General features: G+C 30.3%; 2 protein-coding genes across 6 annotated transcripts in view; both read left to right on the plus strand.

The window, feature by feature from the left end:
• Positions 1 to 4566, plus strand: part of LOC132919680 (box A-binding factor-like) — a 41644-nt gene extending 37078 nt beyond the window's left edge. The window contains exons 5-8 of one of the 2 annotated variants that reach the window (XM_060981455.1): positions 1156 to 1325; positions 2421 to 2588; positions 2800 to 2869; positions 3412 to 4566. In XM_060981455.1, coding sequence (XP_060837438.1) covers positions 1156 to 1325; positions 2421 to 2588; positions 2800 to 2869; positions 3412 to 3701 — 698 coding nt within the window. In that variant the 3' untranslated portion in view covers positions 3702 to 4566. Of the gene's footprint in view, positions 1 to 1155; positions 1326 to 1809; positions 1938 to 2420; positions 2589 to 2799; positions 2870 to 3411 lie in introns of both variants that reach the window. The other variant, XM_060981454.1, reaches the window with a different exon arrangement.
• Positions 4567 to 10440: 5874 nt separating this feature from the next.
• Positions 10441 to 23436, plus strand: LOC132920889 (probable serine/threonine-protein kinase yakA). 4 transcript variants are annotated; one of them, XM_060983613.1, is made up of 8 exons: positions 10441 to 10609; positions 13769 to 13956; positions 14236 to 15233; positions 15881 to 16053; positions 17349 to 17477; positions 19529 to 19637; positions 21241 to 21430; positions 22315 to 23436. In XM_060983613.1, the coding sequence occupies exons 2-8, from the start codon at positions 13772 to 13774 to the stop codon at positions 22403 to 22405; spliced, it is 1875 nt and encodes a 624-aa protein (XP_060839596.1). In that variant the 5' UTR covers positions 10441 to 10609; positions 13769 to 13771; the 3' UTR covers positions 22406 to 23436. The 4 variants fall into 4 exon arrangements, with proteins under 4 accessions (XP_060839596.1, XP_060839595.1, XP_060839598.1 ...); XM_060983612.1 differs by lacking the exon at positions 10441 to 10609 and adding an exon at positions 12551 to 12950; XM_060983615.1 differs by lacking the exon at positions 10441 to 10609 and adding an exon at positions 12551 to 12762.
• Positions 23437 to 24335: the final 899 nt, after the last annotated feature.

Genomic DNA, 24335 nt, shown 5'->3' on the forward strand with positions numbered 1-24335 from the left:
AATTTTGTATTATTTTCAAGTAATTTACGGTGGCGCGCGTTATAGTTTTTTTTTTTATTTTTCACTCGTTATTGACACCATCATCACCCGTCTATTTGTTTCTACACATGTTGCCCTTAGATAACTCTGTAGAACGACCGACGGATGACGGGTAGTTGACGGTCTGTCTCGATTGTAATCAATCCACCGATACGATATTGCTGTTTATCGGTTCACCGCCAGCGAAGGGTCGTGTCACGAGCTATACAGGAAGATTGTTGACGTTTACACGGCTTGTTGACCTCGGGGCGATGGTGTATATGACACTGTTAGGGTGGGACGAGGGACAGTAAAATAATATCGTGCCTTAAATATTAAATCCTCTAATAGACCTTTTTTTTGCCCTTTTTAATATTTGCCTTCGGACCACCTCGTCAAATATTTATCGAATCACCCACTCGCTAATGTGTGCGTTCGCCGCGGCGCTAAAACCCTCTGCAAGTGTGATGAAGACGACACCCCGGGATATCGATTAGTATATATTTATTCGAAACACATATGTTGATCCCAAGTTTACGATCGTTTCTCTAAAACCGCGTTATTTTATGTTTTTTCTACTGTATTTTAATTTAAGTGAGATACATGTATATATTATGTAGGTCATAAAAATAAAATATTAGATGGTTTAGGTATACACAAAAATATAATTTCGTTATATGCGTATAGTCGGCCTACGCGTTTAAGACCGATTAATCTCTAGTTAAACGAAATGGATTTGTAAGGTTGTGCGGCGCATATTACCTATATGAATCGAATAATTCTTGAATTAATAAAGAAAAAGCAAACTCCGTTTGTCTATATATTACCGCGTCGTATCCATATATCTATTATTATGTGGTCTTTATATATTTTATTGGGAGGTGAGTTGCTATTGATGAACGGGTGAACTCTTCCGGACAACCCCTTCCTCGAGCTTAATAGGCGTCGCGAATATATTATATACTTGACATAGCTAGTCACGCCTTCTCCCATTCTCGTAGACTATCACTACCACCGCCCCTCAATATATTGTACAATAAATAGGGTGCAGTCGTTTGTTCAGACGTGTTGACATAGCGTCGTATTTTGTTTGTGTGTGCACATTTATATATATATATATCTACATATATTATACAGTCGACGAGATGGAAGTATTTTGCGAGGGTCGCGAGTGCGTGAATTGCGGAGCGGTTTCCACACCATTGTGGAGGCGCGACGGCACCGGTCATTACTTGTGCAATGCGTGTGGACTTTACTACAAGATGAATGGCATAAACAGACCCTTAGTGAAACAACCCAAACGGCTGGTTAGTGATTATAAAAAGAAAATCCTTTGCAGCTTATACACGCACCTACATATACGATTTGCATGTATGAGCTTTTGTTCGCTATTATTTGTTGTCTCTATCTTGGGGTGTTTAAACCTACAAATAACATGAATAATTATAAACGCGCAGGTCTACATAAAAAAATACCTATAGTAGCCTTAAATTAGTTTAATTACTGGATCGTGTACCGTACAGCTCTCCAGGTAAGTGTTTCTAACAGCGTTTCAGCATAACTTCTCTCTTCTCACTATTGAAACAAGAGCCCTTGTAGAAATACCTGGTAACCAGCCGTTTTGTAGTGAATTGATGTTTTTGTTTATGATTTTTTTTTTTTGTTATAAAATATACATCATTTCCTCTCCGATGACTGCCGTCCTCCCGATCGGTCGTCATTTTCAAAGTTTGAAACAATTTAAAAAAAGAGTAAATTTTAACATAGTTTATTTGTTTACTGTTGTTTTAGTGGCTTCCGCCCCAAGCTCGTCCGGTTCTGGGGATTTCTATAAGGGTCCTCTGTATCATCATGTGCCCGCCAGTTTTGCAAGATCATCTGGAGCCAGTGGATTAGAAGAGAAAACCACGAGAAGAATGGTACGTATTTTTATGTACTAAGTTTACTAAATTAACAGTATTTTCTATTTAATATCTTTCGAGATTATATTATGATATCGGTCGGCGACGATGTATATAATATCAGTAGCGAAGAAATATACATTTCTAATCATAATAAAGTTTCACTAACCGTAACACGTGCTACTAATAATAATCGAATTCGCCGGCTTCCATTATCACGCATTTAAAAACATTTGTATAGATTATGACGTTATTATGACCGTTTTCTAATCTGTCACAACACAGATACGAGGTTATTAATCTGCGTGTTCATTCATAAACAAAACTTGAAATCGCGACGGGCTCTTCCGGTCTCGGCTCCCCGGTGGCTAGACGCGCTTTGTGCTGCATGTTTTGAATTCTCCCAACAACAGCCATATAACGAGCGCAAAAAATCATCATGCGACATGCTGTTGTGTTACTTATACTACATAAAGCTAACGGTAAAAATTTGTGTTTTAGCAAAACGCATCTAGACGTCAAGGATTACAATGCACAAATTGCCAAACGGCCACCACATCGTTGTGGCGCAGAAATCAAGTGGGTGAACCTGTGTGTAACGCATGTGGTTTGTACTTTAAGTTACACGGCGTCAAGAGACCGCTTACAATGAAAAAGGACTCTATTCAGGTGATTATTATTTTATTTTTAATACGAATATGACGTATATGTTCAAATTCATTTTCAAAATTCATTACTCAAATTAATCTCGCTCAGTTTATTTATGAATTTTCTTATGTTAAAATCTATGTTATAATTATTGACCCATAAAATACATAGACATTTTTTTTTAAATTTTTTTTTTTGTACTTAATTTGAAAATTTTAATTATGATTTTCAGACACGAAAGCGCAAGCCCAAAGGTGGATCTAAGATAGAACCAGAACCTAAGAGAATCAAACAAGAAATACGTAAGTCAAATATTTTATTAATTATTATTATTTTTTATGGTATGAATGTATGAAAGAAGAACTTGTATTGACTATTTAATTTTAATAATAAATCTATGGTCGTTAAAAGTTACACAGTTATTACTAATCTGCAGATAATGCACGTAATATCTGTTCAATAATGACTATAAAATATGATAGCGACAAAATTTACTGTTTATTATTAAGCATCACTACTAGAACATAGTGTTTACTTGATAAATAATAATAATGATAGTCATTATTATTATAATTCTTATTATTACTAATTCTAGGTAGTAAAAAAGGGCTCTTTTTATACTGTACTTGCACACTGTTAGTCGATAATATTCATAAATATAAAATGTTATTAAGTATATTAACATTAACATGAGTTCTGGTACTCAAGTTTTGATTTTTTTTTATTGAATATAAATTCACACACTTACAGTTCTCTAATCCTCTAATTTTTGTAATGAAAATGTTTAATAACTATAGATTATTAATTAATGTTAAATACTGATTAAACATTTTTTTTCTTATAGCGTCTGAACATAACTATAGTGACTGTCACCGTACATCCGGCAGTGTTTTGAATCATGGCAGTGCCAGTTCGGGTCTTGCATATACCAACTTGTATCAAACAGCCACACATATAACACCTGCATACTATGATGTCATCAAGTCAGAGTCATCGCAAGAGCCTATCAACAGTCCACATATAGTAAGCCTAGCATCTGCCAACAACAACAATAACAACAACAACAACAATAATAACATAAACAGCGGCAACAAAGATAGGCCTAGTGTTCTAACCATGTCAGTTAATTCCTAAAAATTAGTATATTTCTCCTTGACTATTCTTTAGAGTGTTATCAACCTTGTTGATTTCAATATTATTATAATAACTATATTTATCATTAACGAACAAATCGAAAAAATTATTATGTTTTATTTATATTATTATTATTTACATTATTTAACTAATTACATTATTTTATATAGTACATACATTACTGATTGAAATGTAGGCAATTTTCAAAGACATTATTTAAGGAGTTTTATTTTTTTTTCAAAAAGCAAAGACTGCATATATATTTATATTACGTTCAAGAAACAAAATTTATGAAACTTAAATTTATAAGCTCATATAAGTAATTTTATTTAATCACAAGTACAATATTTTATTTTATTTTTTGTTCTAATTGAATCTCTATTTATAAAACACTGATTTGTTAAGTAGCATTTACTGTATTGTACATTCTTATACTTATAAGTCTTTAATTTATTGTACATATGTTGTACTTAATTTGTTAATATTAATATCAGTTTCTTTAAAAATATTATTTTTATTTTTAAGTCATCGTTTTTGATCAATGAGAAATTGTGATTAGAAAAATTGTTGAAATATTTTGATTAGTGATAACTTGATCTAAAAAAAAATATTTACTGATTCTAAAAATTATAGCATGTTAATTTTAAAATAATATTTGTCATCATTATTATTATAATAGATATATTTGTTGTTGTAAAATTGTAATTATTTAGTCATAGTTCCGAGCAACTTATATACTAATTTAAACGTGTATGATATGATCAATCGATTTATTTTTACACAAAAAAAAAAAAAACGTTTAGAACTATGTAAATTTAATTAAATAAAAATTGCTGGTTAATTAAAACAAATTATAGTACAGATATTTTATGCATTACTTATCATTTTAATCATTTAAGTAACTGCTTTTTCGACATTATTTTGAATGATAAAACATTTACATAATTGTAAATAAGTTTTTATTTTTATAGAGCGAGAGAGTCTTGTCATTATTTTGATGTTGTGTAAGTTATTTAGTTCATATTTAAAATGTAAAAACATATCAGCAAACAAATTAAAAGTTCAATTAATGAAGACTATGTAATTGGATATCTTTAATCCGATAGGCTACAGTAGATAGCTGATAATAGAACTTTTCATTTTTTCAATTATTTATCAAATATTAAAAATCGAATACTGTGATAATATTATTATGTAGGTACAGAACTCACAATTATTTTCGATACAAATCTTATAAATTTTAATATAACGTCGCGATCAATACAATTTCAACTCGATGAACAGATGTGCAGCGTTAGACGTATAATCCAAATGGGAAGAAATTGTTGTACGGCGATAGCGATAACGTATAATATACAAATATTATTGTCGATCACCGGCTGTGGCGTGGTGGGGGTACTCTTATAGCTATCCAAAATCCTTAAACTCTCATGCTAAACAGTAGTCGTAAGAATCAATAAAAATATTAAGTTTTGTGATCTTACTGTGTCTGTAGAATGAATTTCAATTTTGACAGAATTCCTTCCGTATAGTATCACAATGTTCGTCTGCTAATTCCAATAGTACATCTTATGCTTATATGGTTAGTTAGAAGTAGACAATAGTAAGTGAATTGTATACCCTAAACATGTGTTTATCAAAAACTGCAGGTAGATTTTCAATTTTTTGACGACTATTTTTAATTTGCTTCAGACTCGTACGGTATACAAAGCGACCCCTAAAAAAAATGAATATATACTTACACGTGACTTCAGATTTACAATTCTCGCAAATTAAACTGCCTCCTTGTAAACCAACGTATTACTATACCAATAACTGTAAGTTCAAATAATTTTATCATTTTATTAAAAATATAATCAATTAAAAAAAAACCTATTGGATTCTAATCTTACACCCTACAATGTATCAGTCTTAGAAATAATGAAAAATGTACATGCTGCGCACATTGATTTGTTAAACTGACCTGGTGAAAACTGAAAATATACAATGTACATATTTGTGGCAATATGTTATACAATATCGGTTACTTCAGTCTTCGCCCCCACCCCCCCCCCCCCAAAAAAAAAACCGATAGCATACCCGGTTCGCACGTCTATGCTATACAGACCATATTATTATGTATTATAGTGATGGTTTTTTGAGTCCTTGAGTAAAAAAAATGTCATATACTTGTAATTTATAAGTCATTAGCTCTGTCTGGACCGTACAAGTTTACATTTAGTCATGTTGTCGTAATATTATACACCAGACAGTCAATTATTAGTTTCGATATAAATGGTTAAAATATTTTCGGATTCTTATCGAAAACTGCTCTGGGTCCCGAAGTTCGTTCCACTATAATATTATACGCCTACAGAATACGGCAGACGGGTTTAAATACGGTATGTGACGTAGGTTCTCAAATGAACTCTTTTCTGATCACTATATAGCAATGTTAATGTAAAATAATCTAAATTACAATCGAATGTTATTTTAAGTATAATATAATTTTTCGTTGCTATTATAATACTGTTTTTTTTTTGTGTATGGTATATTATAAGTATTAGGTATTTTGGTGTATATTAATTATCGATAATACCATTATCTGCGTATTATTGGTCTTTGGTATTCGCATTCATCGTAACTATATTATATTATACAGTGAGATACTATAAACCATAATGCATTATTTTGCTGTTTTCCTCTTATTACTCTAAAGTCTAAATTAATATTTTGTATTTTTAACAACATTAATTTAGTATTTTTTAATTCAGATTCACTATAAATTGTTGCTTGTTACCGATATCTCGGTTGATTATTAAACGTCCTACGCTTTTGTTTGGTAAATGCGGTTGACATGATTATGAATATGAGTAATCAATAGCTGTTACTTCCTCTCGCTGTTGCGTTCGTTCGTATGTCATATTGTTGTAATGATTTGTAATCATATTATATTAACTAACATTTTTCGATTTTATACATTTCGACGAATACATTTTTACTTTAATATTCTTTAAAATTAAAGTGACGTATTTGAGTGCAATTTTCGGGGAAAAATTTGTTTTTTTAATTTTATAAATTATACATTTAAATTTAAAATATTTCATTTATTTTTTAATACTGTTATAGAAATACAGTTTAAAATGTCTCACGCTTAATATATTCCTTAATATGACTTTTTAGAAGGTTAACTAAGATGTATATTTGTATACCACACGAATGATAATAAAAAAAGCTATTGTGGGTGCCGGGTGGGCAGTAGAATGTCTCTATTGTCCCCCTCAAACACGCACTGGTGATACTGTATAACATATTATTTATTATTTAATATAATAATGTAATGTAACATGTAAGTAATATATTACTATAACTGTATACAGTTTTATATTTACTTAAACCGGTAATATTGTGATATACTAATTGTATTAATCAATCATATTTAAGCACAGACATAAAAAAAATTGGTTAATTTTTCTAATTATGCAAATAACTTGGTTTGCTCCCAATTTTCTATATTCATTTTTCTGACAAATATTGTGTAGTAAGATATTTTTAATTTATAAATATTAATTTCTTTAACAATTTGCAGTACCTTTACTGAACCTAAAAAAAAATTATTTTAAAAACAGCAATTATTGTATTAGTTATATACATTATATATACCCGGTTGGCTTCGATACTTATATTTAGTTACCGTTTAAAAATATATTGGTAATCATTATATAACATACACATATAATATCATATTATTAGATAGAATAGAGAATTTGGGAAACTAGACCGACTAGTAATGTTCTTATATAATCTGTCTTCACTATCTAATTATACAAATAATATTATTATTTTACGTAAGTATCAATGGCAGATCACGAGATATTGATTAGAGTTTATACATTACATCGTTCATTAGTCAACTTTTATGGAGAGGTAAACTTAATATGATGTAAAAGCATTCTAACTCACTAACTGTAATAAAAATCAACAACAAATCATTTTATTGCTAAAGTTTAAATACCATTTAAAATTTAAAATATTCACTATTCAGTAGGTACATGTAAACATTAACTATTTTAAATGCCGTCATTTTAATACTCAAGGAAAAAAGTAATAAAAATTGTATTCGGCACCAATATAAGTACGAGTATGATGATATTTGAATTGTTTTACTAGAATGCTTAACAATACTGTCATAGACTAAATAAGCTCATCCGCTTTAATGCAATTTAAATAACAGTTTGTACAATATAAAAATATATTTTTAATATTGAAACATTTCTAATGAATGTATTAAATTGATTTAAGTAATAATCATATGTATATAATATATAATATTAAATAATGAAAAATTAAAAAAATAATATTATGAATAGAGATATAATAACTAGATTACAATTAAATCGTTAATATGAGAATTAGTGTAGGACGTAGGTATTATCAATATTACAAATGCGTATATTATATAAATAAATATGTATTATTAAAATGATAACTATATATTTATAAATATATAAAAAATGTTTAAAATATTTAAGGTTGATAATAAGCATAAACACAGGATGGCCAAAATGTTCTATAATAAAATCTTTGATTCCCAAAAATATGATTAATATCGGCTCAACCTATTATCTTGAGTTAGCAGTCAATTTTATTATCTATAACTGTAATTATAAATTAGTAATATAGGTGGGCGTACGAAATTAATCAAAATCACTACTTTTATGGAAACAAAAAAAAATTCACATTCTGTGTTAACAAATGTTTTTAATTTTTCATAAGTAATTTAAGATGAAAGTTCAAAATCAAATATTTTGATAATGAAACTAGGTAGAAAAATTGTTCGTAAAAAAAATGTAATAATCGTAAAATGGGCCAAATGTAATAAATTATTCCATTTATTTTTATAAACCTACTTACAAACATTTTTGTATACAAATAAATCCAGTAGCCATTGGGTCGTTGTATTTAGTGATAATTAATTTAAATTTTAAATTTAAACTTCTATTGAAATAATTTCTCAAAACATACTTCATAAAAATTAGAAAAATTAGAGAAAATATTCTATAAAGAAGTGAGCAACATAAATTATACAAAATCTTATAATCCAACTAATACGGTAATATTTACATGTATTTTAATTATGTATCTAAGCATTATTTGAAACATTTGTAAGGGATAGAAAACTAAAGGTTTAAACTCATTAATTTAATTTTTAATTTTAAATTGATTATTATACAATTAATAGAAAACGCCGTAGCTGCTATTTTATGTCCGTCTAACCAACGCTAAACATCAAATTAAAGTTCAATATCTATGGTCCTTTTTACTCTGTGATTTTTAATATTTCAGTGAATGTATCCTCAATATCAATGTAATCAGAAATTCAAAAACAATACATTTACAGAAAAATTAATTATACAATAAGTTACAAGTCATTAGAGGCGGTTAACTGCTTATTTCTTTCCATTGATGTATCTCCTGAACTATGTAAGTATAACATACTGATAGCCAGTTATAAATTATAATATCACCATCATGTTGCAGTGACGACCCAAAACTTATTACAATATACATTATATTGTACGTTGGAAAAATACCACGAAGGGGACCCCTCAGCTCTCTTATCACGAGACTATATTATATTCACTGATCACTTTATCGTGTTGTACAACTGCGTTGTGCTCTTTTCGGTTTCGAGATCCGTAGACAGATTTCTAGTGTAAGGATTAACTATATATATATGCATATTTCTGTCGAACAACAGTAATAATACGATCGTACACGTATATACATGTATAAATTACATTGCAACGTACGGATAAAATATTATATATCAATCCCTGTAAAATAATAATTTCCGTACTGACTACGGATTAACAGGGTGTTTGAACAAAAACCATTGACATGATATCATATAATAGGTACATACAAATGTACTCGCGACGGACATATAATTATATACCGGACCACCGAAATACCCACATCGAACCGCTGCATTGTTAACGTTAGCCCCGATTAATGGTCGAATTAATCCTCGTATAGCCCGTCTTTTTTTTCAACTATTATAATTCAGCCGGGCGGCTCGTGTGTTGCGTCTGGAGAGACAATATACGAAGCGAATCATACTTAATACGTCATACTACACAGTAAAGTAATACTAATCTGGATATCGGCGTTTTCTTCTTTCTTTTTATATCATTGACGACATAATGTCTAAATATTATTATATAATACAATGCAAAGTAAAGATCAATGATTACAATATTATTGAACCGAACGCGCTCTTATTGCTCGCGCGCCGGTTACAGCAGTACGTGACTAGAGCATAATATAAATTATCTATATATTATTATACATTATAAGAAGAAAAATAACCGTTTTTGAAAAGTAACTATATAATATGTGCCCACTTCAAAAAAGTAATACATGCCGCCATAATATAATATAACGCGTATATATATACACACGTATATATATATATATAAACACATAATATATACGGACATCGATGTATATTTCCACTGACATGTAATGCGTATATATAAGTGTACGCACACGCACGATTTATACGATTTGTACGATTATTGGTTCTCGTATATTAGAATGGCAATAAAATATAAAATATTATGATCTTACCTAGTTACGATTTGTAACCGCGCGCGTACGAATTGTTTTTTTATTTCGGTGTGTTGTACGCGCGACAGTAGTGGGACGCCGCCGTAGGTGGAGCCAAAAACATAACGCGAGAAGTTCTGTACAAGACAATTATCTTTCACGAGCGTACCTGTCAAGTGTCAGATCGGTTTTAACGGAGAGTTCTACATCAGGTTCGATAAAAAAAAAAAAAAAAAAACCAAAGATAAATTTTACGAATATAATATTGTCGCGATAAACTCGCGCCGTGAACCCAACACTGTGTACTCCAAACACAGGTAAGTCGAATCTCATTAACGATATTTTCTTTGTAGCAATGTTTTTTTATTATTATTGTTATAATAAAACATCTATTGACCACTTTTTTGGTGGACCTAATGACGCCGCGTCTTGTCGTCGTGAAAAGTCCGTTGCACCAAAAGTATATTTTCGAATGTATTTATAATTTGTGCCGCAGCATACGACAAAAAGATATTCTGTCTTTTTTAGTTATTATTAATTTATGTTTTATTTATGAAATACAAGATTCTTCGAAATTGATGATTGACCATACGTTGAACTCGTTCAAATAATATTAGTCACGGTGATGTTTGATAATAAGAAATCATATTACCCGGTAGCTATAAACACTAGTAGTTTATTTATCTGCAATGCTATAATAATTAAGATATTCATTGGAATTTAACGTTAAATTAATTTTTGTTAGTACAAATAAATAAAAATAATTAATTAGCGCATGAACGGTTGCAAACAACAATTTAATATTTTATGCTTTTAACGTTTTACATCGACTTTGCAAATCGTATGTATTAGAAAATCATCTATCACAGTGTCATATTATAAGAATTTACGTGCAATTGTGCAATTTGAGCTTTTATTACCAGGAAAAAATAATGCTTAGAGTACTTTATAGTTAATCAAAAACGATTTTTACCTTTTTAAAGTTGGACACAAACTTGGTCAAACCACTATAGTTTTCTATTACTTATGTTATTACTTATAATTACAAATTAATTTAAATAGTAAATTAAATGCCATTCATATTTTAGGTTAATTAATGAAATAAAATACAGATTAATAATTTGAACACAAACCTGATACATTTAAATGAATATTATTCACATGTCTGCAGATTTTCTTTGTTTTTTGAAACTTATCATTCTCTTACAATTCAAAAATTAATTTTTACAAATTTGTATTTTTATTGTTGTTTGTGGTGTAAAATGGTATATTTATTTTAGATGTTATAATAAATAAATAAATAAAATTATAAATATTAATTTTTAACAAATATATATATATTTTTTTAAATGTTGGTATTTCATAACTGAATACTGACCACGTAGTTATCTTATTATATTATATATACGTTAAAGTTTAGACAGATAGAGGGTGAAGTAGATATAATGTTCAAAGATAAAATACTTTTGAACTACCTACTTCACCACCACTCCTGTGTTAAACTTTAAACGCCTGTTAGATAACCACGTGGACATGATGTTTTAATCATGATACATGAGAATTTCAAGAAAAATATATTTTTAATTTAAACGTAATGCTATTTATATAAATCAAATGTGTTTTATATCATTTTAATAAAAAAAAAAAAAAAAAAACCGATAAGTATGTATGAAAAAACGACCAACGAGGAAACATACACTGAAATTGCAAATATAGGGAATTCTATGATAACATTTTGCTTATAGACCTATATACTAACACTATTATACCTATTATATGATTTATAAATTTATATATTTTAGAATTTTCAACCATTAAAATTAAATGTTGTATTGTTAGATTTTTAAAAAGCACGATTGCACCTATTAGATAAATGAACAGTTTTTTTTTCAAATTAAATGTCTAACCTATAATAAAGTGTAGCTCTTCGTTGCAGTCGGTTGTGTTATTATGTTCAGTTTGAATCATCTATAATCTATTTAGTTATTCAAAGACGCTTAATGTTGCAGTGGCACTTAAAACGAAATTAATAGATTCGAAGTACCTATACAACGTGATTACGAAACAAATAGACACACCACGCTATGTTCATCCGCTGGTGTGTAAAAACATTTATAAGCCTCCAAATGTACAATTGAAAAGCTAAAAAAAAAACCTCAAAGTAAACACGAAACTTAAGTGTGTAATGTGTACCTTATATAATCCCCTCGGAGATAGATAACAGAACTCGTCGCCAAGTCATTGCGCATATTACGATGATATACTTGTTCTAGTTCGAGCGTAATTATTGTATTTTGTTCTATTTGATTTTCTCGCCGAGAAATCGGTTTCGATTGAAAAAACGCGCGACGACCACACCACTATACAATATACCTTCGTTCGACGCGCACCGCATGAACGAGCTCGTCGTGACGTCCTGCAGAATAACGCGTCCTGCAGGTCGCGGTAGTAAACCATTACTCGTAACGCGGTAAATTACTCGAGTTTTGCAGTCGCAGAACTCTTTGTCCCGGTGTTTTGGGTGTATACGATTTTTTCGTCGCTGTCGGCGGTGTTGTGGTTGTTGTTGTTGTTGTTGTTCCCGGACGTTCCGTTCGATAATGGCGCACCGAACGATCATGTCGTCGAAACGCTACTGTCGGGCACGATAGCGCCCAGGTAAATTATTTATTCTTTCCGTGTCGTTGTAGTCTTTATCACGCGAACCGGGATATCTCTGACAGGAAAGTTGGGGTAAGATTAGACAACGGCTATTCCGAATATATATTGTGTGTATAATATTATTATGTTATCGAACAAACGGGCGACAAAGATATCGGGGCACCCGTTTTTATCTCATCGGGTTTCGAGATAAAAAGATGCACTCGACGTGGCGGCACACAGCCAAAATACCAGTCTCACGCTAGTCGCTCGGCCTGGTAGTGTCCCTAAACCCGATATGTAGTCCGATAGTCCATTTGCGTTTGTGTGTGTGCGCCGCATGTGTGTGTGTTGTGTGTCGTGTATGTGTGTGTGTGTGTGTGTGTGTGTGTGTGTGTGTGTGTGTACGTTTGTGTGTCGTGTGTGTGTCGTGTGCGCGCGCACACATAACGTGTAGTAATTTTTTGTCGTCTATTGTAGAGTTTGTGTAGAGAATATAAATATTATATTTTTATAAATAATAACATAATATTATGTGCGTACGTTTTTGTTGTCAATGACGTAAAAAAATATCGTATTTAATCGGTTTGGCCGTCCGGACGCCGCGGTCGACGCATCGGCTTCACTCTCACTTCTTTCGAGTTTGACCCACAGACGCGATAATGACCGTTGTTTGTTCCTCTCTAACGTCCTGGACGCAATGTCGTACGACGTCAAAAGTGATACACATATACATATATGCATTATATATTATTATATTCATAATAAATAATAATATTCAGTTCGCTGGTGTATAATAATAACATGTATTGAAATTGAATAAATTAATGTCAAAGGGCATGGAGGGCGACGGGACTTCTAGAGGGGTGATAAGACCCGCCCCGGCACATATCAGGACCATTACGACGTCGGGTCTCATAACCACCGTGCCTAATATCGAAGGGCAGACCAGGAACGAGAGCAATGCGGCAGACACCATGTCGCAGTTAAAAGTGCAACAACAGAGAGACTTTGGACACAACGGGTAAGTGCAGTGGCCGTACAATACGATGTTTGTCTAATATTTTTATCGTATAATATGTAGATAATAATTATTACGGAATTCCGTCATTTAACTGTGTTATTTAGTTGATTGTTTTATAATGCAACAGTATTACCTACTTATTATATTATATACGTACATACTACATACGTATATTTATAATATACACTATAGTATACATGTAATTGGTTTGTCGATTGCGTAAACAGTATAAATAGGTACACATTTATATTGTTTTCATTTTGTTTTTCTGTCTATTAGATTATCTAGAAACTGTACTCCCGATAATACGGAATGCGTACCGACGGAGGTGCTTATGGACGGGTTCAATGAAAACGGCACGCCGGCTGCACACACGCCCGAAGAGGCTGCGTCACCGGACGAATACCAAAAGGATCATAGTCCGCCCGCAGAAGCCATTCGACTGCGGAGAAATGTGGATGGTACCGAAGTGAATTTGCAAATACCGATGGAAAAGTTGCCCACATTTCATGGGTACGTCGCTACCACCGAATTTCCAAACCATAATCAGAGATATCAGCGGATCAGATACTTGGAGTACCGAGGACAGTCGCCTGAGGATGGCAGTGGTGGTGGTGGAGGTGGTTTTGAACAGCCCCTGATCAAGTACGAGCATCATCAGCAACAGCAACAGCAAAGTAAAATGGATCCGAATTCCAGTTATGTGACTCTAGAGTCGGTTACGGACGTCTATCAACAGCAGCAGCAACAGCAGCAGCAGCAACAACAACAACAACAACAACAACAACAACAACAACAACAACAACAACAACAACAACAGCAGCAGAATTACCAGCAACAGAACACGTACCAGACGTACCAAACGTACGAGAGCGAACAACCAGTGAACGACATATTCAACATTTATGACAAGGAAAGCCACGGCGGGGGTGGAGATTACGGTGTAAAAGCCGGTCACCAGAAGGGTGGTTACGTCCAACAGACTCTGATGCAGCAACAACAGCAGCAGCAGCAACCCGAGTATCAAGACGACGTCAACGGTAGTGGTGGCGGCGGGGGTGGTGGCGAGGGACAACCGGATTTCTGGGGACACCATGAGCAACAGGTGGCAGACTTTACAACGGCGGCAAACGAAACTTTAGCAGCGGCCAACGCGCTGCAAATTCAAGAAGTAGGCCTAGGACCCCCGGATGGAAGCATACAGGTGACTCAGCAGTATGCCATTTTCCAGACCGGTAACCCCGGACCGTCGTGGATCGACGAACACTACGATCAAAGTACGTATACACAGGTGGAGGTTTACTCTACAATAATACATTATATTACATTATTTGTGCCACAATCACACAAGTGAAGGGGGTTGATCCTATTAATATTTATATTTACATATTTTGAGTGTAAATTCAAAGTCTTAAGAGGATGCTACACCTGCGTTTGTTGTTTACACCTTAAAACTTAGAGTGAATTGACTGACCTATTATGAAACTTAATGGTAAGAAAATTATTTGTATTTGCGTGTTAGTTTTTTATATAAATAGTTTAATTATTTAGCGAGTTTTGCGTGTTTCAAAAAAAATTGTTAAGTATAAAAATGTTTATAACTGGCTAAAAAATTGAACTAGTGTTCAACATTACTAACACAAATAATGTTCTTACCGTTAAGTTTCATAATATGTTTAATCTAATTTTTAAACTAACAAAGTTACAAAGTTTAACGTGAACTAATATGTTACGCTATTGTAAGACGGAGACATCAGATGTAAGTGTAGCTTCCTCGATTTAAGATAATTGTACACAATAATTAAGTACTCTTTTACCCTAGGAGCCCCTAAAGCTCTATATATTTAAATACATATATATAGTTGTGACACTAGACTGTAACATGAAACACGCTTTGACGATTGTTGTTTGTCGGTTTTTGCAGATGGTATCCTGAACGTGGACATGAAGGAATGTGTGAATTGCGCAGCCAACGTGACGCCCCTGTGGCGAAGGGACGGCACGGGCCACCATCTATGCAACGCGTGCGGCTTGTACAACAGGATCAACGGAGTGAATCGGCCGCCGGTCAGGTCCGCGCAAAAGAAAACCACCCAAGTACGATATGACACGATAAACCGATTATGGTGACACGTTTATATAATATTAATGTATTATTATATTATGCCGGTATATTATTTTATATGTGTATAGTTCATATAGTTACTTATAACCGGTGGACTATACAATAATAATATAGTATATTATAATGTACTATATTAGTTGATTAATAACCGGGCCATGTATATAATAGATGTATAATAATATATCGTTACGATTGAGAAATTTACGACCAACACAAAAAACAAAAACGAACCGTTGAAAAACAAATGGACAGATAAAAACTAATTGAGTTTAAAAGTCGAATTTTAAAATTATTATTCTAATCGCATAATTTATGGTTATAATGATAACATTGGGGGGATCTCACTCTTATACTTAATTCATGTTAATGCAATTTTAAGAATTATAAATTATTTTAATTAAAGAGCCTATTGATAAAAATTGTAGGTACCCGAATATCTTGATTTTCTATACTTAAATCAGATGCATAATAGCTATAATAATATATCATAGAAATCATACAGCCCATACCAATCATATATATATAGGTACCTTACACTTTTTTTTCCTTGAACCTAAAAAATTATTCAGTTTGTAATGTATAATAATTAATTATAATAATAATATAGTAAATAATAATATTTTTATTTTCTGTGGGCATATCATCAATTATTTAAAGAAAAAAATGTTTGCTGGCTAATTTGTTTTTTGTTCACTAATTAGAGCAATTACACTAATTGCATTTAATATATGGTACTTTGGTAGTGGATTTGAAAGCAAATAATATTCTTAAATGTATTTATTGAAATGTCAAATCGTCCGATGTCGTATATTTTGATAATCGTCTTAACGGTATTAATCGATTAAACAACCCCGAGCACGTATTATCAGCTATTCATACTCATCGCAGTATATACTCCATATAATTGTCTATAGGTCAATTTAGGGCCGATCAATAACGAAAACCACTCAACAATAAGCAATAAACCAACAACGATATGTCGATATACATATGTTATTAATACATAGCGCATACCCTTAAAAAAATTTCCAATATACGGTCGTATGCGCTGCGGTCTGTGGCTGTACACAGAAAAGTCGTAATAATAATGTACTCACTATCGACATTAAAATCACCCGCGTGTATACAATATATATTTTAATATCATATAATATTATAATAGTGACACGATGATGATGATGATGATAATAATAATAATAATAATAATAATAATTTCATATTCTGGTCACTGTATCATATCTATAATATATGGTTTGACACGTTCCAGCAAACAGGAAACAAACGTTCCGGAGTGGCCTGTGCTAACTGCTCGACAAATACGACGACTCTGTGGAGACGAAACAACAACGGAGAACCTGTGTGTAACGCTTGTGGTCTCTATTTCAAATTGCACAACGTAAGCTATTGTTCATAAACGATCGTCGTGAGTACGATGTATTGATATATATATATATATATTATTTTTTATTATTATACGACGTCGATACCTATTTGACGTGTACACGTCGTCATATTTTACACATTAGTTGGCATTAATAATCATAATAGGTAGTATATATTATAATAATATATATTTGTTATTAATTTTATTAGTCTTGTTCACTTGAAAAGTCATACCCAAAATAGGAACGATTTTTTTTCTTTCCATTGGCGCATGTTTGTAGATTATGGTAAAAGTCGGCCAGTATCATTATTGTTTATCGCGAGTGTCATTTTCAAACGTAACCCTAACATTTTTCCGACAAATGTCGATATGCCAGTATAATCTATACATCAATAAAGACAATCTTTATGTGTGTGTAAAGTATAGTCAAGTCTATCGCATTCACGGATCTGCTATTCAGTATGTAGATAATCTATACTCAAAGATGTGAACCTCAAAGTTAATTTATTAAATTTTGCGTTTTAAAAAAGGCTCACACGGGAATTTATTGGTAAACGTAAAATGAATATTTGTTTTCATTGGTTAATAAATAGTAAATAAAATAGTTATTATAATAATTATACATAATTTTAGACCTGTGATATTTGATTAGAATTACTCAAATTGAGTCAAATGACTATGTTAAAAATATGTATAGTTTACATTTAACGCAGTTTAAGACAGGGTAAATCCACTGACATTTTAATTTGTCACGACAACGCTGTGCAGGATCACCTATAATTAATAAATATATCTACTAAATAAAATTAAGGACCTAAAACAGATGACCCTTATGTATGTCCACGATATCGATCGATTTTTATAAAATTTTCTTATAAAGTTTTAGCAAAATTCATAATATCGGGCAATATTTTTATTACTTTTTACTTTTCATTTCAATTTGAATTTTGATGGCTCGTGAAAAAATAAGTTAATATATATATATATATATTGTTATCTGTTGCTATTAGTATTACAAAAAATAAAATAGTTATTGTGATTGGATACAATTTTAAATCTGTACTCTATATTTGGTCAAAACAACTCAAATAATTGTATTGAAAAACACTTAACAGAGTTTATGGAGGGATAATTTGGTGGGTATTTAATTTGGAATGGGTTATGACGTGCAAGATCAGCTTGTAAAATATAATGGTAGGTATTCATAATATTATATATTATACGATTCGGTTATTCGTCAGTCGACGGGCTCATACACAACGTGTCCTAATACAATTTACAAACGTTTTCTAAAACATATCCAAAGATTTGTTTTACTTATCTTGATATTGTTTAACAACTTGTAGATATTATTTAAATTTCCGCGATCGGTATATAATATACTATATACATGGCACTATTCTCGATTCCCAGATTCCCAGTTCCCACGGACCCAATATATAATATATAGTTATTATCTGTTTGCTCTTTCGTATTTTCTAAATACTATTGTCGTTTGTCGTGTCTCGGTCTCTCCTAACCGGCTTTTGCTTTCGTCCGTCGTAAACAATAAACATTTGTAGTATATTAAGAAGAAAAAAAAACCGAAAAGAGTATACTCGGACCAGACCGGTTGTGTACCGCCTACTGTTCCTGCGCAGTGGTGTAGTAATAAAAGTATAAAACGTTTCAAACATTTTCTCGCGGGCTAAACAGCTAAACCAGCACCGCTTATAATATGTTGGCAAGCATTTTCGTTTCCTCTTCGCTCTTATTTCAAACAATAATTACTTTTAATTCGTCAGTGGCTCCTATTTTGGCTCATATCGCGTCACCCGGTGTGTAAATATCCGCAGAGAGCGAAACCTTTTCTTCAAACCTCCGTCATAGACGCACACAAACACTCGCACACATAATATACAAACACACACACACGCGCGCGCACGCACAACCGTGTACCGTGTACCCACGCCATATTACGTGCACCGGATGGCTGTTGTGTGCTGTTTGTGTCAATATTAACTAGGAAACCCAGATGACTAACTAGGGTTTGAAAATAAACATTGTCTCATGGGTGATTTCAGGTCAATAGGCCGTTGACGATGAAGAAAGACGGCATACAAACGAGAAAAAGGAAACCGAAAAACCCGTCCATCGGTGGTTTCAGCCAAAATTCGTCGTCTAAAGAGAAAGGTATAACAATAATTATAATAAATCGGCTCGATGTACAGTGTACAATATATAATATTATAATGATATTATACTATATTGGTACCTATCTACGTGGTAATAACGGCTTTTGTTTTATTTTTCGGTGAAAAGTATATTGTGTGCATTTGGGGGAGACTCAGTGGTAGTGAGTGACACGACCCGCGCGCATGGGATTTATGGCCTTATCAGCGAGTATGTCAATATTGCAGTGTTTGCACAAGGGAATAAGAGGTGAAGTGCACAAAGAGTTGGAGGTGGTGTACAGCTGATAAGGAAAAATGTTTAACGATCTCGTGGCGGCGGTAAACACGGTGACATAAAAAAATCAACTATATAATAATATAATAATAACAGTGAGTCGAGTTTTGACACATTGTAGTATTCGACGTACACTGCACGTTCTATACTTCTTTCTCTGAACATTAAAAGTTTAAATTTACTTTTTACCTTGAATAGTTGAATGTATGAAGTATTGCCGTAAATATATCTATACGAATGCCTATTGTACCATCGCAGTTTGTCGTACCTATAGTTTATAAACGATGTAAATATGTGATTAGTTTCTTTTTCATATTCATTTCAATTTTAGGTTATTATACCACTGAATAATAATAATAATAATTTCTACTATAAAAGAAATTAATAGACGATAAAAAAACTTAATTCATTAACAAAATAGATCATTAAAAGTTTCTTGTTTAGCTAAAGTTTATGCTTAATGTTATTCATGTTAAATCGAATGTTAACTATATAAATAATTTATTTGATCATTATGAGCAATATAAGTTAATATCAAATAATTGTTCTATGTATTCCAGAATTATAAACGTCATAACTTGAACAAACACGGCTATTTAAAAAAATCCAACCTGCTTAAGAAATATAAATCGAGTAAACTCGATTTAAATAATTTTACTCTACGAGTATAAACTACAAATTAACCCAATCTTACACGAATTGATTATTTTATTTAATTTAAATAAAATTGTAAATGATTTATGTTCGATTTAATAATGTTAATATTAAATAATTATTTTAACATCACATTAAATACTTTAAATCGTAAATAATTATTTAATGACTGTAAAATTATATTATAATATTAAAGTTCAAAACTCAATTGTAGTATCATTATCATATTATTTACCATCTAAATTAAATTATTATTAAACTCATTGGTTTATACTCGTAATTTATAAAACTGAAATCTAAATATATTATTAATTCTAGAGATAATTTAATATTTTGTTTGAATTACAAAGCATTATAAAATATTTTGAACATTTTTATCGTTAAGAAAATTATAATATACATATAATCGAGGGAATAGAAAGATTTCTAGAAAAAAGTATTCATTATAATGTAAGATTGTAGAATAGGTTGCGTTTACTTTTTTGTCAGGCGCTTTTTTTATTACTTATATTTTTGTTTTACATTACAACAATCAATAATTAATTAACTTTAAAATATTAACTAGGTAAAAATAGTTAAGAGTTAAGTATTTATTCAACATTCAGAAATTATGATTAACATGAATTATTTTCCATTTATATACAATAATAATAATATGATTTTTATGTTGTAGGAGAAGTAACAACAAAGCTTCTACTTCCTCACTTGTATACTAATTCTTCGGATAACAAACATCAACACGGACATCTTAGTTACGATCAAGCTGTGATGACATCACAAGAACACTTCCTGCCTCACGGCTCTCAAATTCACATCCCTTCATTACCCCCACCGCCAACAAACCTTAACCGCCATACAACTAAGTAAATTAATTTAAATATTTTTAAAACATAAGTTAAATTTTAGTTATTAAATTTAGAATATTGCACATTAATAAAATAATATAAAAATTTGTTTTTATTGAAATAAGGGACTTTACCTCAAATTTTCCAAGAAGTAGATTTGACAATTATTATTTGTATAGTAATTTAGCATCTGAGATAAGCAAGGAATGTATATTTTTTTATTTAAAAGATGTGCTTTAAATGCTTTATTTTACATAATTAATAATAAAAAAAATAATTTCTTAATTTTATCGTAAACTTGCATTAGTGTAAAAAACCTAATAATAAATAAATATATCGACTAAAAAATAAAAATGTAGAGAAATTATAAAACACCAATGTATATAGTTATTTCTTGTGATATTTTGATTGAGTTTACCTAAAACTTAATTTTTTAATACTAAGTTAACTCAATAAGAATATTCGATAAATGTTCAAAATGTTTTATCTTTAGTTATTTTTATGAGCAACTGAAAATTGTTAAAATTTCTAAAGCGACAAAATGTATTGCCTGAATAATTAGTAAAGTGTTCAAAACTATATATCTATTATACATATCAATGTATATTTACTAGAATGTGTTGTAAACATGTAACTTGTATTGTATTTCCAAATTCCATTCAAAATTTATACTAAAAATGAATATTTCTCATCCTTATCATATCTTTTATTGCATATGTATTTTTAAAAACAAATTTAAAATAAAGTTGGGTTAAAGTATTTAAATTAATTTTTCAGAGCAGTAGGTAATAAAATACACCAATACACGTATAGAACTTAAACATTACATTTTAAAATAGTAATTATTATATAAAAATAATCTTTGTTTTATAACTAAGATTTGTTTCTTTTAATTTTATTAGTAATGGACAATCGATGGAACAATTGGGTTCTAGAGATATGCTGACCAGTGTGATCACTTCTACCGGAAATCAAAGTGTAAGAGACGATTAATTGCCAACCGGTAAACGTTTTAAATTAATGCAATAGGTACTTCTATGAACAATCTTGTTCAATTTAGTATTAATGTATAGAATATTCGTTCATTTGCAAATTTATATATTAAAAATATGTTATATAAACATAGTTTGTTATAACAATGTGATCATGCACTGTAAGTCTGTAAAGTGATAATGGATGATAATTATATATTATATATATATATATATAATCTTACACGGTTTTGTGATGAAAATATAGCTAATTGTTTATTTTATTTAATGTATGTGTATTCATTTGGTTAATTATTATACTTAGAATAAGTTACCTTTAAATGAAAAATATGGACAATTGTAAATCGATTAGTCAAATTAAATAGTTTTATATTAAATAACTTAAATATAAGTAGATTAAAAAAAATAATATTTCAACATTCAACCAAACTGAATTTGAAAACTTTGAAATATTTACAGTATAGGTATCCATTCCAATTATATTTTTCATTGTAAATGGAATTTTTTTTTTTTTTTGTAAATATAATTTCATTGTGTTATGTATTTGATTTTTTTTTTGCGTTTGCACTTTGAATTAAAGCTACTTATTTTATATAATTTTAAATGTCAAATTAATTTATTTTTAATAAGTTATAGAATTGCAAATTCATTGATGATCATTAATTTAATCAAAAAAAACTATCCTATTTTTTCTACCTAAGTCAATATCCTCTGACCTCTTGTTATATTTTAACTGTTTCAAAATGAATGGTATATTATTGTTTTATAGTCTTTAAACAAATATTTACAATTTTTTGTAAGCACTGTTCCATTATTATTTTTTACAATAAATAATTTATTATAGCTTATATCCTATATGGACAACTAATTTCACGTTTTGCATGAATTTTTTTGTGTATAGAGTGCACTTGATATCGAAATTAATATTATAAAATAAGGAGTTGTGTGAACTATTTTTAATTTTAAAATGTACAGAAAGTTAAAATTTATGATTCCGTTCAAAATTTAAATAAAAAGACTTATAAATTATAATATTATGCAAATGATAAATTAAATATTCAAACTCATTTTAAGTATTCTGTGTGTACTAAACATTTTTTTAAATAGATTAACAATATTGTAACTGTTTTAATATTTAATTTAAAATTGTAATTGCACTGCCAGATCATTGAACAAAATTATTAATTACCTATGGACCATGATGAAGTTACATGCAATTGTAAATTATCATTACTGATAACTGATAAGCATACAATATCCTAGTTAAAGAATGTCCTTATGTTGTTTACTATACTTTGCATACATATTTACTAATTGTTATTGTGGCTAGTGTTAAAGGGTTTTTATAAGGGGATGGGGATATTGGGAATTATTGAGCACAACCGCAAATTTATAATCTATGATATACAACAATAAATAAAATCAAATTAAATTAATTTAATTAACTGACAAAAAATGCAATTTTAGGCGTGTAATTATAAGTAGCAGTGTACGATAATGAGCAAATCTGACATATAATAACATATAAGTATTAAATACTAAATTATAAGAATATCCACATTAACAGAAGCAATACATTATAGTATTGTATTTAGTTAAAATATCAAAGCTCAATAGTAGGTTTATGGTTTTTAAAAATGTATTAATTATTATTAGGGTCCGGAAGTTGATGACCTTAAAAACATTAAAAAAATGCAAATATTTGTTTTAAATTAATAAAAATATAAATTTTTTAAATTGTACTCTATATTGCTATAAAATTCTATATACATTTATCAAAGCTTACAAGTTATTTAAAAATATGACATAAAAATGACAAAATATGTACTTAAAAATTAAATAAAAAAATTACAAATATATAGTAGACGTAGACGAGCACTAAACGACGTTTTAATTTTCGGAATTTCGAAAATATTACAAAAAAAATAGTA

The sequence above is a fragment of the Rhopalosiphum padi genome, chromosome 2, assembly GCF_020882245.1.
Source record: "Rhopalosiphum padi isolate XX-2018 chromosome 2, ASM2088224v1, whole genome shotgun sequence".
Lineage (NCBI taxonomy): Eukaryota > Metazoa > Arthropoda > Insecta > Hemiptera > Aphididae > Rhopalosiphum > Rhopalosiphum padi.